Source organism: Cynara cardunculus, assembly GCF_001531365.2.
Source record: "Cynara cardunculus var. scolymus isolate 2C chromosome LG 5, CcrdV1, whole genome shotgun sequence".
In the NCBI taxonomy this organism is placed as follows: domain Eukaryota; kingdom Viridiplantae; phylum Streptophyta; class Magnoliopsida; order Asterales; family Asteraceae; genus Cynara; species Cynara cardunculus.
In genome coordinates this window covers 9092046-9111228 of record NC_037532.1, presented here as the reverse complement: position 1 = coordinate 9111228, position 19183 = coordinate 9092046, and the positions used below count along the sequence as shown (strand labels likewise).

Here is a 19183-nt window from a genome sequence, read left to right as displayed (position 1 = left end):
CCCAATACGGTTCATTAGAGCCCAATACGGTTTATTAAAAGATTTTAAATTTTTTAAATTTTTTTTAAAATTTTATTTTCTAAAAGGTTTTTTTATTTTATAAAAATTATTTTTCTAAAAATATTTCTGCCGGATTTATTTTTTTAATTTTTTTACATTTTAAAAAAAAAATTCTAAAAATATTTCCGGCGGATTTGTTTTTAAATTTTTTTTAATTTATTTTTCTAAAAGGTTTTTTTTATTTTATAAAAATTATTTTTTCTAAAACTATTTCCGGCGGATTTATTTTTAAAAATTTATTGAATTTTTTTTAAATTTCCGGCGGAATAAGTCCGCCGAAAATATTTAAAAGATTTTTAATTTTTTTTTCTAAAAATATTTCCGACGGATTTATTTTTAATTTTTTTTTAAAATTTATATTTTTAAAAGGTTTTTTTAATTTTTTAAAAATTATTTTTCTAAAACTATTTCCGGCAGATTTCTGGCGTTTTTATTTTTTTAATTTTTTTTATTTTTTTACATTTTTAAAAAAAAAATTCTAAAAATATTTCCGGCGGATTTGTTTTTAAATTTTTTTTAAAATTTATTTTTCTAAAAGGTTTTTTTTTATTTTATAAAATTATTTTTCTAAAACTATTTCCGGCGGATTTCTGACGGATTTATTTTTTAAATTTTTTTGAATTTTTTTTTAAATTTCCGGCGGAATAAGTCCGCCGGAAATATTTAAAAGATTTTTAATTTTTTTTCCTAAAAATATTTCCGGCGGATTTCCGGCGGATTTTTTTTTTTTTGAATTATTAAACTTTTCCGGCGGATGCGGATAATTCCGCCGGTAATATCTTTTCCCTTTTTTTTCAAATATTAATTAATTTTTAAAGATTAATTAACCCTTAATTAATAAATCCGCCGGAAATCCGCCGGAAATCTAACCGGTTTAAATTTTTCGGCGGATTTCCGGCGGAAGTCAACAAAAGTTGACTTTTTAAAATGCCGCCGGAAAATTTCTGGCGGAATATGTCCGCCGGAAATGCCCAGTTTTCTAGTAGTGATACTTATTTGTTAAGAATTAATCGGAATTTAGTTTTTTTAAATAAAAACTAAATTCCGTCGAAAATGATTTTTTAATTTTTTCTAACAATATATATTTATATATTTTTATAAAAAGGTTTCAAATTTCCGACGGAGTTCCGACATAATTTGATTTGTTGTTATTAAAAATTAAATTCCGTCGGAAATTATTTTGGATTAACACTAATTAATTTATTTAAATAAATTAGACAAATTTTGCGACGGATTTCTGACGGATTTGTGACGGTTTCAAATAAATAAGAAATCCGTTAGAAATCGGTTTTAACTAATTTTAATTTTTTTTTCCAAAAAATTTAGTGGGGGATCTGTGGCGGATATGGATAAACGTTGACTTTGTTTGACTTTTTTGGGATTCGTCGGAAATCCGTCGGAAATATTTCCGACGGAATTTCCGCCAGAAAAATCCGTCGGTGATGCCCTTTTTTTTAGTAGTGTAGGTATCACAACGTATCTTTTGTTTAACAGAGTCAATATTTTTAGGTATCACAGTGGTATCATAGTGGTATCACCGGAGGACGGTGGCCGAAGGCCGGAGAACGGTGGCCGGAGAGAGAAGAGAGGAGAGAGGAGAGTTTTAAAATACCAAAAATATCCTTGCATTAAGATTTTAATTTAAAATTACCAAATTTATAAATTTCCTAATTTATCTATTGATTTGTGGTTAATATTGGTTCTCATAGTTACCACAAACAATTCAGTTCTCCCTTGAATAGGCCCCTATATATATATATATATATATATATATATATATATATATATTAAATGACTTTGGCATTATGAGATTTAAATATTCTTCAAATCTTGAAATGTGGTTAAATTTATTTATCCCACATTGATGGAAAGAAAGAAAATAGAAGGAATGAAATGTGCATATATATGAAAAGAGGAGGTGATATTTTTGTTGCAAGTCATGATGTTGGCTCAAATGAGTCAATCTTTCATTTGCAATTGTCATTATGAGATTTGAATATTTCTTAAATCTTGAAATACGGTTAATTTTGTTTATCTCATATAAAAAGATGACTTTAAAAATATTGAGATGACATCTTGAGAGTGATGTATTTTAAAATCTTTACATTGTGTTTGGTTTTTGGAAATCTCACATTGATAAGCAAATGATACATTGATAGAGTATGAGAAGTATATATATAAAATAAACATGTGATGCTTTCAAACAATTAGTAAATAGAAATACATTTATCAGGGGTGTGTTTAACGTAGCCCATTATAAAAAAATTAGATTACATGTTTCATCGTATCTATACTATATTATAAAATATTTGATAAAAATTCTTAAAAACCCATTTTTTATGTATAAAGTACCATTTACTGATGTACATTACCTAAAATTCAAGATTACAAGTAGATTGTGTATAAGTACAACTTATTAAAACTTTATGTTTGAATTTATGTAATTAACTGTAGATAAACATAATTAAATACAAAATAAACATCTTATTTTACATATAAAAAATATAAATTAATTAGAATAATCATTGAGTTCAAATATAACTATGTAAGCCATTGTTTGGCCTCTAATTTTGGAGTGATAGTTTTTTTATTATGAAGGAACAACAATCGGATTTGAAGTGGCATTATAAAATTTAAGTATTTTTAAAGTCTTGAATTATAATGTTGTTTAGTTTTCCTATATTGGTAAGACAATAATATATATTTGACAAAACAAAGTTGAGTATATTATTTAATGAAACATCGTTTAATTAAAATGACGATTTTTAATTAATAAATATTACGTTAAAAGCAAACTAAATTACAATAATTCAATTATAGAAGATAACATGGATCCAAAAGCAAATTAAATATTATGTTTTAGAATTTAGGGTTTAGGGTTTAAGGCTTAAGCAAAGCCTACAAAGAATGATGTGGCACGTTCTTAGAGTATGATTTGTCTAAAGGAATTTTCTCATTATTTTGAGTTTTTAAAATATTAAATAAGATAAAGACTATTATATCTCATGTGACTGTTTGTTATTTAAAAGAAAACATTTAAAATCATATTTATGCATTTATTTCTTTATAAATCAATAGAATGTGAGTTTAGTATGTATATTTCTTTGCTTTTGACTAAATTATTTTTATTACATGATATGGGTTCATTATTTTTATTGTTGTTTAGAATTTGTTTAAAGTTTTATTTATTTATTTAATATTGGATTTAAAATAAGTAACGAAAAAATTAATGGTTTTTATCGTGTATAAATTTGTTTTATGGTCGTCTGATTTTTAAGTCTTGCATTTTCTTCTTGAACCCACCAGTTATGGCGGGTATTTCTTATAATTTGAATGGCAAATCATCAGAGCGGTACAAAGTGCTTCACCAGAAGTACTACACCTCCGCTCCATCTTTCAATTTTTTTGTCGATCTTCTTTTCACCCTTAACCTTATCATAAGACACTTATCTACGTGCATACACAACCTCTGCCCCAACTTCCTGGATTATAAGATCCGACCCTCTCGCCTGAAGATTCTTTCTCAAATTCGAAACTGGTTCAATCAAGAAGGATGCTCGGTAAGGCCCGGTTTTATCAAACCCTTTAAATTTCCATAGCCTCTAGGAGGGGTGCTCAAAAACCCGATCAACCCAAAACCATCCCAACGCGAAATAACTCAACCCGAAGCAACCCGATGTCTAATCGAGTTGTAAAATTGTCAAACCGTAGGTATTTGGTTGATATTGAGTTACTATTATTTGAACCCAACCCAACCCAACCCAATGAACCCGATATCTTTTTATTTTTTGGATTTAATATGATTGTTGAATTTATATTAATATATACATTAGACAATTACACTATCATATATGCTTTTCATATACACATATTTTCAATCTATTCATATCTATATATAACTCATTCAATAACTGTGAACATGTATATGTAAATTGAGAAAATTAACTGAATGTAATATACGTAAGAAATATGGATAAGTTGTATCAAATAGTTGATGATGAAAAAGAAATTATAAGTAGAGAAATAACATATTCAATGTTAAAATAATATTTTAATGTACCAAAATATCAACCCGATCAACCGGACTAACCCGACCAACCCGTACGGGTTGGATTGGGTTGGGTTGCACTTTGGTTTGGGTTGGGTTAAGATTTTCCAAACCGCAAGCATTGGGTTGGGTTGTTCAAATGTCTTCAACCCGGTCAATCCAACCCATGAGCACCCCTAGCCTCTAGGGTTGAATCAGTAAAAGGGTTAAATTGACATTATTTTTGAATTATTTAAATATTATTTGTTGATGATTCTATTAACAACTAACATATATTTATAAAGACAATCTTCGGATCATTAAATAAAGTACTTATGCTACGCGGTTCCCACACTAGTATACTCTAAACCAACAATAACCAAATACATATAGCAGGAACCTCTGAAAATTAGAAGGTGGATGAATCCAATAGTCGAAACCAATAAACCAACATGTATCAAGAGAGCTAGAAAAACTCCAAAATCATTCGATCTCGATGACAATCTTAACCGATTAACCTGCAATCATACTTACATTTTGGAAACCGAACGAAAATTTCAAGCCAAATACGACACTAGGATATCGATTTCATCTGGGCTTCCTATGAAAATCGGAGTCCGTTGGTGAACCTGTTCATGATTAAGAATGTGGTTAAAGTCCTTTTGTTTAATAACCATCGTACATTTTGGTTTTTCAAGTCAAATATAATACGATTTTCACTCAAATCGATGCCCATTTTGTTACGAAAACTCGACACCAACATTTTCTCGTCTACACCACTTGTCAACCAAAGTGTCATTGGCCCAACGGTCACGGCTACTTTATAATAACACTTATACGTCGTATATAAATTTGTTATAATAACTTTTTCTTAACGTTTTAACAAGTTTTTTGGACACTTTATATGACATTAATTGAGAAAATTTTCTTACCTAAAGATGTGTTATATAAAAGCTAAAAGGGCATTTTATTTCAAAAGTGTTTTAAAAAACTTGTTAAGACGTCCAAAAGTGTCATATAACTTATTGTAACATTTTTAAATAGTACGCACGATTGTTTGGTCCTATAAACTTAAGTCTTGTAAAACAGTTTATTATGATATTTAGACATTATTACCTGATCAGGTTGGATATCAAGAATCCTTTGCACACCATCAATGGCTTTCCCGCCAGCTTGTTCTACCAAATAACTCATTGGTGCACATTCATACAGTAGCCTCAAATTCCCATTTTTTGCTTTCTCATTCTTAGGGTTTCCATAGATCCCACCGTACAGTAACATACGGTGGATCTCCCCGACCAGACACCCGATGTACCGCCCCGAGTACGGTTTCCCGTGGGGCCCGCCAGGTTTCCGGAGGTGGTTGAGGTAGTTCTGCAACTTGGTATCCCAAAGATCGAAATTCCCTTCGTTAAACGAGTAAATTCTGCCCGATTTCGGTATCTTGATGTCCTCGTGTGTTAGAACGAACTCGCCGTATGCGGGATCGAGGGTGAATCCGTGAACTCCGTTCCCTATGGAAATGGTGAACACCACCGAGCTTGAATATAAGCAGTATCCGGCTGCTAATAAGTTGCTTCCGGGCTGGCAAACGCTCACGATACACTTTTCTTTAGACTGGTCGAGCTGATCATCGAACAGCAAATTGATCGTCGTTAATCCATAAAGTACAACATTGTTGCAACGTGAAAGGTTCACTACAACAAAATGGGTTTTTTAGGACGTGTAACTATCGTTTTGGTGACCTAAGGGTGTGTTTGGTGTCAGGACAGGACAAGACAGGACTGAACTGGACTGAACAGGATAGAACAACTGTTCAACGTTTGGTAAGATGGAACTGGACAGGACAGAACAGAACAAGTAAAATGACCAATTTACTGATGAGTTGTTTATTTTAATTAATTTATGTAATTTATTAAATTATAATAGAATAACTATTTTTATAACAAAATATATCATTTTAAGTTTTCGTCAAAACAATTAAAATGACACCAAATAAAAAGTTTATATAGTTTTCTATTTTTATTTTTATCTATTTTCTACATTATTTGTATTATTAATATATAATAAATTACATAAATTAATAAAAATATAGAAACCGTATAAAAATAATATTTTGAGGACTGTAAAATGAAAATTTAAGAAAAATAAAATACAATAAATAAAATTTAAAGAATGAATAAAATGTTAAAAAGAGACATATTTGATGTTTAAGAAGAGAATTAAATTTTATTTTGAGGTTATATTGGTAAAATATAAATATGTTCCACCTTGTTCCATGGGATAGGGGTGGAACAGGCATGTTCCACTTTGTTCCACATAAAATTCTTGTCAAACATGGGACAGGGATCTCTATCCTGTTTTGTCATGTTCATGTCCAGTGTACCAAACGCACCCTAATAGATAATAGGGTTTGAGTTTAACCGAGCAACTATCTTGAGTCATATACTGACGTTATAATAACTTGTTAGAAAAAGTTAGGCGACTTACAAAGTTCTACAGACAACTTTGTCATGTCAGATACTTCGTCCTACCAACTTATTATAACGCCGTTGTATAGAAAGCATAGAAGTTCGTCTCAAAACTTACAAGTCCACGACGAAGTTAGACAATATTAGCCCTTTTACACAGCACTTTCGAGGCCAATGGCGATTGAACGTACTAAAAGATCCATATTTTTCGTAGTGATTAGAGAAGGTTGTACATACAGTATCGTTATCGTAATCAACAAGGCATTGCTCATCGGGGGCGTATATACCAAATATCGAACCAGTGGTCAAGGCAATGTCGATATTGGCGGATCCGTCAATAGGGTCGAACACGACAATGTAGTTCCCCGAGTTGGTTTCCTCCACCGCCACCGGCACATCTTCCTCCTCCGATGCGATGATCCCGGTCCGGCCACTTGATCTCAAGCAGTTGCAGAACAACTACATGATTTTGCACCAAATACATATATTTTTCTAGAATTTGCAAGAAATAAATAGGATTTAAGCCGATAATCTCCAAAGTAATTTAAGCCTACAAGATAAATCAAACACCACCAATTCAAAAAGAAAATGTAAGCTTTGACCATGGAGTCAAGTCAAACATACTGTTTTTCCAGAACAAAATTCATATGAATTGTCATACTTTTTGGGAGCATCCTGAAGATGATATCGAGCATGGCATTGTACCATGAATGGGAAGTACGATACTTGTTCAATATACTACAAATCCATGCGTATTTTCGATATCAAACGTAGGTCATTTGACCTCAAAAGTCAACACATCCAGTTCTTTAAGATCAAAGTTCATATGAATTGCTTCACTTTTTTGGAACATAATGACAACGATATCAAACTTGCCAAGAATACCATGAATGGAAAGTATGGGTGCTTTTTCAATTTGCTATAAATCCATGTACATTTTCAATCTCAAAAGCAGGTGATTTGACCTCAGAAAGTCAACCATACAGTTTTTCAAGATCAAAATTCATATCAACTGCTTGGCTTTTTTGGAACATCATGATAATGATATCAAAGTTGGAAAGAAACCCAGATAAACGGGGTACATAACCCGTTCAATTTACTACAAATCTATGCATATTTTCGAATTTTCAAAAGTAGCAACTTTGACCTGGAAAAAGTCAAACATACCTCATTAGAGATGACATCGAGTTTCTTCTGGTCTTCGCCCTGGATGTTGATGGTGCCCTGAGCTCCAGTCAAATTGATGATACTGGATCTCTGTAACAATGATGCAATTTGCTTACAAGCCAATGAAATGCTCGATAGAACGATGGTCAATTCTGCGTCTATATGACCAGCTTGTTCTTGCTTTAGCAGCCATGTGGTTAGGTTTTCGATCTCGTATCTGTTCTTTTTCTTTATGGGGGTGGTGGTGGCGGCGGCCGGAGTAGCAGGAGCGGCTCCGGCAACCGCCTGACAACGAAGGGAGGAGATGGGTTTTCCGGTGATGTAGCAGTAAGGTTGGGTTTGATGGTGGAAGGGGCGGAGGTGGGAGATGGAAGTGGAGGTGGTTGAGAAGGTGAGGGTGGTCGAAGAGGAAATTGGAAATGGAGTTGATTCAGCCATTGAGGACTGTGTGTGTGTGTGTCTGTCTGTGAAGCTTAAGGATTGGATCTTGTTATGATGACAAATGAGTGAATATGATTTGATACCAAGTTGTTGCAACATGCTCACTTCAAATTTCATGGTTTAAGAAGTCACTTTCAAACCTTTCTTTCACAAAATAATCTATAAACTTTGTGTAAATATTGTAAAACACTTTTTCTTATTATGATATATGTTTGTGGTGACAGGGGTGTCCATAGGTTGGGTTGATCGGGTTGAAAATATTTGAACAACTCAACCCAATGCTTGCGGTTTGAAAAATCTTAACTCAACCCAACCTGTACGGGTTGGTCGGGTTGATACTTTGGTATATCAAAATATTCTTCTAACCTTAAATATGTTATTTCTCTACTCATAATTTCTTTTTCATCATCAACCATTTGTTACAACTTATCTATATTTTCTACATATATCACGCATTCAGTTAATTTTTTCAATTTACATATATATATTCACAGTTACTCAACATATATATAAATTAGTTATATAGAGATGTGAATAAATTGAAAATATGTGTATATGAAGAGCATACATGATAGTGTAATTGTCTAATGTATATATTAATAGAAATTTAACAATCATATTAAATCCAAGAAATAAAAGGATATCGGGTTCATCGGGTTGAATTATTTCGCGTTGGATTGGGTTGAGTTGGGTTGATCGGGTTGGTCGGGTTTTTGAACATACCCCTATGTGGTGCAGTTAGTTGTGACCTCTAAAATAAATTCCATATCCTTCAAAAATATTGTTGATTTTAGGATTTTTTTTTTTTTTTGACAAGTTTTTTTTTTCTATAATGCAAAAAGTAGGGGAGGAAGTTTAAAAAATTTAAAACTTGAAGAATTCATAAAAATAATTACTCTGAGATAAATATTTTTTATTATATTTTTACTAACAAAGGATAATATTTTATTAAATATATATTAAATTAAATAATATTGTAATTTTTAAAATGTAAAAACTTTTGGAGTTAGAATTTAAGTTGGTTTATTTTTTTTGGGTATATGTTTGGATGAACATAATCTAGCTTATTAATAAGTTTTTTTTTATATTTTCTTATTATAACCCTCATTAATATTAATTATTATTTATTACTATTAATTATTATTAATAAACAAATAAATAAATTGCTTATCACTAATATTAGTAAATAGTAATTCCATACAAATGTAGGGCTTAAAATTGGTGGGATACCAACCTTCCTTTCGTCTCAAATCTGTTTGTTAGCAGTTTAATAAATTTAATGGAACTCATATTTTATTTGATCAATTATAGATTATTGTTTAATAGTGGCTTAATGTTATAAAAAGTGGCTTATTCAGTAAACTTTTAGAGGAGAGTTTTATGCATAAACCAATTTTTTTCAAACTTGTCTCTCTCAATTAAAAAACACGTTCATTTTATCTATAAAAAATTTCAATCTATGCAGACAGATTAATCTACGCAAGTAATTCAATCCATAGGTTCTTGATGGAAAGTTACAACTTTCCATTAAGTTTGATTAAAAAAAACTTGGTTTTCCGTTAAATATTTAATGAAAGATATGTGATTTTGAAGAAGTGTAATATAATTTCAATCATTTTATTGCAAATAATTATTCATGATTTTGATTCATGGACATTTTAAATAATCACTTTTTTTTTTATTAACCTGGATATTCAACTTGTTATGCGAGCCGACTAATCTTAGGACAACTACTTGTTTTACAGATAGCTCGAAATCTTGGACCTCCAGATACTTTTGATCTTTGAAATCAAGCTCAAACCAATCAGACACCAACTTAATCACTTTAAATACATAAATACAAACACCAATTGGTTTTTGAGATTATAACCACCATTTTCTTTGAAATGGTTGTTTCTGTTGTAACTAGTCCACATGCCCATCTACATGGAAATGTTAAGTATTTCGAACCACCATGAAGATGTGTTTTTTTTTTAAATGACTAAAAGATATTTGTATAATGTAGTAAGATACATCTTGATTTTAATGATCTATTTTATTTTTTGTCTCTGTCGATGTTATAATACGATTTTATATGTTCTTAAGAAAGCAATAATGATTTTATTTTTGAATAAAATATAATTTTGAAAATTTCATAAAAATTTGAAGAAAATATATCAATGTTAATATCAAATCAACTATTTAAAAGTTCTTATTTTTTATATAATTTTTTTAATTGAAGTTTTTATAATAATTTAGTTTAAGTTTAATAATGAAATAATTTATTTTTGGTTTAATAATATAACATTTTATAAAGATAATAATTAAGTATTCTGTTAGAACTCAATGATTATCCTAATTATATTTTACATTTTTTATATTTAAAATGCGATATTTATCATGTATTTGATTATGTTTATCTGCAGTTAGTTACACGAATTCAGATATGAAGCTTTAATAAGTTGTACTTATATATAATCTACTTATATTCTTGAGTTTTAAGTAACATGCATTACTAAACAATATTTTATGCATAAAAAGTGGTTTTTAAGATGTCTGTCAAATGTTTTATAACATGGTCTAGATACTAGTAATTTTAACCTATTTAAATTAAAGAGAGTGAAAAAAATAGATGTAAAATAACAAGTCAATTAAGTATAAAGTTATTTAAAGTGTATTCAAATGCTTACAACCTTCCAAATTAGGCATGAAAATGACCCTCAACTCGTTAGGGAACACGGCCCACCTGCGCCGGTCGGGGAAGGGGATTCCCCACTAAACTGGCGATTAGTCGATGTACACACAGGTTTAGGACCTTATAGGATTAGTCGATGTACACACAGGTTGTCCAGATACAAATGTGTTTATACTCACCCCAAAATAAATGTCCAGGATGTCAAAAGATACTGTTTAAACTTTTTAGTTAAGTAATGACAATATTACCCATAATAAATAGAGTGTGAGCAATGGATATCTCCATCTTATAATAACGGTATAATTGGAAAGTTTACGCTTATTTTAGGATAAACTAAAATAGAGGCGATTATTTTAGGACAAAATTGGTAATAAATAAATATAAGTTGGTGATAAAGTCTGAAAGAGCCATTTTGGAGCATAAGGAAGCAGCAGAACAATTGATCCCAACAAAAAGCTAAAGTCCAAACATGGATTAAAGTTCAATAGTTAAACAGAAGAAGAAGAAAAAGGAAAAAAAGAAAAAAAAGAATGCAAGTTGCATACTTGTATCACAATATCTTTGCAAAGGAGGCTATTGTTTTCATGAGAAACAAAAAGGAAACATCACTTTCCTCATTCATTCATTCATTCATAGCTGCTGCATCCTCTGTTGATGGCCTATTGCTTCCATCTATTCAGACGACCGATAAATATCCATCAGAAACCGTTCAAAAAGAAGATCCAAACGTCTACACACATTCATAGATGACCAAAGTCCATGCCCAAGGTTCTAAATGGCGTTAGGTTTTGACTTTGGACGTTTTCAAGATGTGGCTTAAGTCGGCAAGTGTGTGTATAAGACATATGTACATATGTGTTTCTACTACTCCTGCTACTACTCCTACTCAATGATATTGAACAATTTAAATTCATATATAAAAGAAGAAAAATAATATGTTAGATATATATATATATATATATATATATATATATAGGGGTAGGTTCTTTTGTTAACCCAATTTATGGTGTTAACTTTATGAACTTATCACAACCATTCATTTTGTAAATAGATGGATGACATTTATGATGACAATTTTGTAATAACACGTAATATAATACGTTACCATCTAAGATGAACATATATGAACAAGGGTATTATTGAAAAAAAAAATCATAAAGACGTGGATGTTTTGTAACTGCATGTCTGCCCATGTGTATATTTTATTTTTTATAACCGCCCTGTGTATATTAACCTTTGTCATTAATAACAAAATCTCCATCATTATGAACATTAATATACACATGGGCATCCCCTCTATATGAACATGGGTTCACTCATGAACAATTATGAACAATAGGTTCACTTATGAACAGTGTGTTTGAATGTTCACATATGTCATGTGCATTGCTTGGATATTCACATATGTTCACAAAAGTTCATTTGGTCGTTCTATCTTTTCATATGTTAACAGACAATGAACATTATACACCTATGGAAAATATGTTCACTTATGTTAACAAACAATGAACATTGTACACCTATAGAAAATATGTTCACTTTACTACCAGGTCTCCTCCACCAATCACAAAATTGTAAATATTATAATGAAATTATGTTACTCAACTATTAACCAAAGCACTAAAAATCTGGGAAATTAAGAACAATATTAAAAAGGCAAAAATCATGGGATTTTATGATAATGTAACCTCCAATTAGTGATATAGAAGTTATATAAAAAGAAAATTACACATACCTTTAACATTAATTTCTTGGATAGAGTTAAACCTCATACTAAAATGAATTGTGATTGATCTAAAAAGTTAATAAAGGTAATACCTTTTTTGTTTAACAAATGAACTAAACTATATATATATATATATATATATATATTACGCTCTCCATCCCAAAACAAGTGTCCACATGTTTATTTTAAGTGTCCATTTTCAAAAAAGCAAGTGTCTACTTTCCTATTCTACCTTTAATTATGAGAAGGAGAAACAACCACTCCCTCCATTAAGGGTAAAATTGTCATTTAGTCAATTGGAAAATGTAGTGATTACACAATTCTAGAACTATGTGCCTTTTGCCTTGTCTAACATTTACTTCGAGACAGAATGGAGTACACAAAAAGTTCTAAAAATAAGTGTATAAAAAAACACGCCTTGGCAAAAGGGTTAATGGGATGTGAAAACGCGTTTTGCCACACATTTTAGAACATTCTTTATACCCAAACAAGACGCCAGAAATACATTTTCCTAAAGTTCGACTCTACCTTGGAACAGGGGAATTCATGAATTCAGGCCCCAAAGTCAACTAAAACGAACATTTACATGCTAAGTAGAGTCAACTGGGAATGAACACATTTGCTAAGAAAATAAAAATTCCTTATGTACTGATTATCTTTCATATGTAGCAGCTAGGGAGTAGGAAGATTTTAGACCACTTACCTTCTCCGTCGGTTGGTGCACAAGGAGATTTCCGATATCGTGTTTGCTGTTGAGTCGGCTGGATGGTAACAGAGATTCAATAAATATATAAGTAAAGACTACTCAAACAGTCTTAAAGGTGATGATACATAAGGTATTTATCCATCAGACACCTTATATAAACAAGAAGGATGATCAAGGTACAAAGCCATTCAATCAGGTTAAACTACAAGAATGTTTCACTTGTAAAGTAAGAGAATACACGGAAGGGAATTAACAATGTTGTTGCTGGGGGCAGATGGAACACATGCTAAAGGAATGGGGAAAAAGCAAGAATTCAGAATTTTTTTTAGTACGAATATAGTAAAAGTTCAAGAGATGTTATTTTAACGTAGAAATATAGCAGCAGTTCAAGAGCAAGATTACATACCTGCAGTTTAGGCCGAAGTGCCTCAAGAGGTCCTTTGGGCTTCTCTACACCTTGCTGTCAACAGTAGCATCATGTTTTAGGTCAATTAACATTAAACAGTGTCCTACATCTTCTTTACGAATTTATACTTAAAAAAGATAAAATAGCTTTTACTGCAGATCCTCATGGAGAAGGCCAAGAGGGAAGTACCTTTCCCAGAGCCCAATCAGCTGAATCAAAATAAGCCCGTTCATGATCCTGACATCAAATTTTAGTATCTTATATAAAAAATTCATTTAAAGCCCACAGTTTACAGGCAGTCAGAGAATTGATGGACACCTTAGAAATGAGTGGAGGCTTTTTCGGCACAATACCTCCATACTTCTTCTTAATGACTTCCTCCTAAGAAAAACAGAAACCACCAATGCTTATAATTTGAGATACACCACAACCAAGGGAAGGGATGGTAGTATCTTACCTCTTTTTCTATTGAAATCCTGGACGTCTCATCCATTTGGTCGCAATCTTTGGCGTCCTCCATACCTGCCATAAGGTCCTTACACTACCAACTGCACACAAGCTGCAATACCACACTCCCATCAACATATTACTTGCCACATGCTATGCTTAGGAAACTATTAATAATTCCAATCAAATGGCAACACGCTTAAGTAACACAAGTAGTAAAACTGCTAACTGCAACCACCTGTCATAAATAACTAAAATAACGAAGACTAAATTTTAGAAATGATGATAAAAGCTAATGCAAACATCATCTTTAATTTCAAATGTCTCTAGTTTGGTAAAGTGTTCATAGCTTCGAAAAGACAGCCATCGTAGTATGGAAACACGTTAAAAACATGATGTTTATGTAAGAGCAATTAAGTTGTTATAAGCAATATCATTTTATATCAACACAAGACAAGATAAACTAAAATAACTTCCAGAAGTAAATGAAACTTTTGCATGTATAAAACAGTCCAACCTAACAAATACAATAATCATACTTTCTTCCACTTCCTTTTATTTTTCCTTTTTGCTTATATGTGTATGTATGTCTATATGTATATGCATATCGCGACATAGAAATGTATCTATATATGTATACATACATATACAAATACGTATATATCTATGTATATGTTGTATATATATATATATATATATGCGTATACACATATATATATATATATATATGTACACACACATACATATATACATACATAAATATATATCGTGTGTGCATGCACGTGTCTATATATTGTAGAAGCTCTATCCCACACAAAAAGCTCCTAGTATTGGCCACCTAGAACATGTGTGTGATAGTGCTTCCACAAGCAAAACTAATTTTTTTGTTGATCACACAAGTTACATAACCCATATATATATACACGTATATATAGAGAGAGATGAGCGATCAAATGAAAACCACCCTCATTTGTACAAACCGTACAAACCACCCTCATACATCGATTTCATTATTTAATCTTATGAAATTTTTTCATGAAATTGTTTCATATAATACTTTTTTTAATGAATTTATTTCATATATGGTTATAAAATTGTTTCATATAATATTTAATGAAATTTTAATGAAACTGTTTCATGTATTTCTCTAAAATTAAAATAATGAAGATGATAATATCCATGATTAACACCGTCCACAATAAAAATGGTTAATCAACCTCTCATAATTACAAAATAATGAACAAAATGAAAAACTATGATTGGTTGAATGTGGTTTTCACGGTTTGTACAAATTGAGTGGTTTTTATTTGAACACTCCTCTATATAGATATACATACATATATAGGTGTATTGGGATTTTTGTGATCATCAAAAGAGAAATACTGCTTTTCAAAGCAATCAGAGAAGGAAAAAAATGGGCATAAAGAGGTAGAATTCAGTAGGTAGACATACAGCAGACATTTTCTTCCACTAGTATTATTCGGTTCTGTGGTCACTCAATGTGTCACTTATACATACATATATCTATGTGTATTGAAGTTAAGTCGACAAGATATACACCATATTATTTACCAAAAAGAGGCTTCAACTAAGATACAGCTTACAACATTCATATCCAGATTATATATGATCATGTAGTTCCAAGATGAAGACAATTTTGTTCAAAAACTAGTTCCAAGAATGAGGACAGTTTCACTATAGAGTATGCATTAAAGTCATAAAATGGAGAAAACATGAATGAGACCACTGCAGAACACAGGCGACAGAGACAATAAATCAAAACCAGTTACAGAGGCGAGAAAAAGATATTAGAGAACCCCCTTGTAGCTGTTGAAAAAAACCCAAACAAGCATTCCAATCGACTAAGCTTATACACAGGCAAATCCGTCTTTGCCTTCACTTGCTTTGCTAACGATAATTCATATTTACTCGGTAATTTTGGCCTTGAAATGCATAGGAATAGTTGAACTTAAGACCTTACACTAAGTTTGACCTCTAGTCCATCACCAGGCAACCCCTAATGCTTTGTGGGGTTTTTTTCTTGGGATAAAACATTTAAAATTAGCATGTAAGCTTATATTATCTTAAAGAAAATGATCTAGAAAATGTTCTGATCGGAAAACATGACCTCTCAAGTAGTCTCACTTGTATAAATGCATACCCATTATAAAAAGATATTAGGAAACCCAGAAGAGAAATGGCATTACAGTAACACAGTCGCAAAATCCTATAAACTTGAATTCTTCCATACATTGCATAAGTGATTAGCAGAGGCACCTTACTTTGGCCTCTCATTGGGAGGATACTAATATGTATTTATTTCCATTATCTAAAGAGATTGAGGCAATATAGTTTTTATAATCCCTTTTGACTTATAAATATTCAAACGGAAGGATATTCACTGGATCAATATTTGTTGCTATACCTATATCCCCTTTAACTGCTACATTATTGGAATACACGGGCTGGCATTAAGAAAGGGAGCATTCAATCTAGTCTAAGAGTCTAATATTCAAGAAACAGGAGCAACAAAATGTCCTAACTAGAACCCGCGCAATTACCTATCTAAAATACAAATTTGTTTCAATACTTTGGCCAAACAGAAGATTGTGAAAATAGATATGTTTAAGAACTCAAATTACATGGTCTGGAATAGGAATTGGAGCCAGATAAGTTAAATCCCAAACGCTAACCTCAATACCAATTAACATTCATACCACCCAATAAGTAAATCTAAAACCCAACAAAAATGATTCTAATAGCATTCTAGCTAAGAGCATGCAACCAAGTATGTTCCAATTTATGAATAAAACCACCGACCAAAGAGCAGCGGACCATTCATCTATACAGAACATCTAATTATTGCTTCCATTTTTAGGTTCCGCCAACACATTTAAACAAAACACGATTGATGTAATTACGGATAAAATCATTCAATGTTAATAAAAACTAACGATCCATTCCACCAATTCCAGAAAACCATCCAATTGAGCATCAAACAAAACACAAACAAGAGAATCAAAAATTCGCTACGAATACTCATATTTCACCTGTTAATTGGGGCGAATTGAAGCAATATCTTCAAAGATTCAGATAAAGGGAAACAAAACAACATAACAATTTGTGGATAGCAAAAACGATACAAGATCACCAATTAAAATCAATCAAGAAGAGAAAATGAGGAATTGATAGAAAGCATTACCGATGAAAAACAAAGCGGAAGAGTTGTTGAAGCGAGTTGGTGGATCAAGGAGATAGATAGAGTCCGTTTAACGTGCAGGGAAGAAGGAAAATGGAAGAACATCCACCCCCAATTCCTCATATTATTTATTGTTGACCACTTCATCAACACGTTTTCTTTGCAAAAAACGTGTTGTAACTTTATTTTATTTTATTTTTTATTTTTATTGGAGTGTTAAAAAGGACAAATTAAATGAAAAAGTAATGTATTTAATTTAATTTCTATTTTAAATAACATACTTTAAAAACTTCTATTTTGATATTTAAGATGTAATGTTTTAAACATTTAAATACCTGATAATTGTTTGAAGCATTAACCGGTTACCATGCTGATATGGCGAGTGATGTGGTATTTGGCAAATGTTTTAACAAATAATACTGAGTTTGATACCACATCACCCGACACATCAACATGGTAAGATGTAAAGTTTTACACATTTAAGTACTTAGATAACCGGTTGAATGTTTCAATCGGTTACCTAAGTACTTAAATGTGTAAAACTTTACATCTTAAGTACCAAAATGGAAGTTTTAAAAGTATGTTACCAAAATAGAAATCAAGTTAAAGTACGTTACTTTTTTATGCAATTTACCTCATTAAAATCAAATGTAAAGTATATCAAAGTTTGATTTAGTTTTTTTCCAGATCGATGTAACAACTATCTTTACGATCAATGGCCGCAAGGTATTCTTACCGTTCCTAACAATTTTATAATTGTTGTCGAGATATCAATTATATATAATGTTAAAACTTCTCGTTTTTTGTAAATTGATTAACTTCTTGCATAATCATTTCTTTATATATGTATATATGTATAGAGAGAGAGAGAGAGACACACACACACACCCCGCTAAAATTCTCTAATTACCGGTAAGGATCCCTACTTGTGATTCGTGAAAAAGATGCAATAGCAAGTCTTAGGCTTAGAAGGTGGTCTCATTTTTCCGCATAAAAAAGCGATTAGAATTACTTTGAAGGATCAAACCACGGTAATGATTCTATGGGGCCATCGCCTTCTTTGGCACTTTGTGGCATTGATGGGGATTGGGGTCCTTGATATCCCCCAACCTTGTTGCCATCTTTAGTGTTATAAATTTATGTATGTAACCAACATAATTAAGAACACTATTTTTGTATCTGGATATGTTAACGTTGATCGTTAAGTAGTTGTTTTAACAATAAGGGGTGTTTGGTTTACATAATGGAATTTGATAGAAGTGGAATCCATCAAAGGAATTTGATTTTGAAGTAATCGGAATGAAATTTGACCACGCATTTGGTTGATAGGAATTGGAATTGAATTTCTCATTATAATTGGAACAATCGCCTTTGTTTGGACTATTCCACCCATCGCCCTACCAACCATCATGTCACTGTTGTCGTTATCATAGCTATCACCCCGCTCCACCCCTACTCACACCCTGCCCCAATACCCTAACCCCGCTCCACCACTCCTTCCCTACACCCTGCTCCATAGGTGGGGATTGTTGGGGGAAGGTAGGTGGGGGCCAGAGTGGGGAAGTGGGTGGCAGGGTGGTAGCTATGACCACTACACTGGTAAGATGGTGATTAGAGTAGGGTAAAGTGGGGTAAGGGTGGGGCCGAGAGTAAGGGCGAGACGGTAGGATGGGTAGGGGTAGGTGGCCGGGTGGTAGTTGTGACGATGATAGTGGTGGGATAGTGGTCGGGGTGGTTAGGGCTTGGGAGTGGATGGGTATGACGACAACAATATTGGCATGGTGTTTAGTGGTGGGTTGGGATAGGGTGGGGGTGCTGGTGAGTGGCGGTTGTGAGGGCGACAATAGTGGTGTGGGAGT

General features: G+C 32.0%; 3 protein-coding genes across 3 annotated transcripts in view; all 3 read right to left on the bottom strand.

Moving 5' to 3' along the window:
* LOC112513824 (thaumatin-like protein) overlaps positions 1-745 on the bottom strand; it is a gene marked incomplete at its 5' end in the record, with an annotated part of 8354 nt that extends 7609 nt beyond the window's left edge. Inside the window, one exon of the mRNA XM_025120192.1 lies at positions 726-745. Coding sequence (XP_024975960.1) covers positions 726-745 — 20 coding nt within the window. The remainder of the gene's footprint in view (positions 1-725) is intronic.
* Positions 746-4479: 3734 nt separating this feature from the next.
* Positions 4480-8163, bottom strand: LOC112513109 (fructose-1,6-bisphosphatase, chloroplastic-like). The gene is made up of 4 exons (XM_025119253.1): positions 7726-8163; positions 6796-7017; positions 5204-5713; positions 4480-4716 (listed from the first exon to the last, which is right to left on the bottom strand). The coding sequence occupies exons 1-4, from the start codon at positions 8161-8163 to the stop codon at positions 4645-4647; spliced, it is 1242 nt and encodes a 413-aa protein (XP_024975021.1). The 3' UTR covers positions 4480-4644.
* Positions 8164-11254: 3091 nt separating this feature from the next.
* On the bottom strand, positions 11255-17440 carry LOC112512761. Its single transcript, XM_025118887.1, has 7 exons — positions 17328-17440; positions 14136-14237; positions 13997-14059; positions 13868-13915; positions 13679-13732; positions 13270-13327; positions 11255-11512 (listed from the first exon to the last, which is right to left on the bottom strand). Exons 2-7 carry the CDS (start codon positions 14205-14207, stop codon positions 11463-11465), a joined length of 345 nt encoding a protein of 114 aa, XP_024974655.1. The 5' UTR covers positions 14208-14237; positions 17328-17440; the 3' UTR covers positions 11255-11462.
* Positions 17441-19183: the final 1743 nt, after the last annotated feature.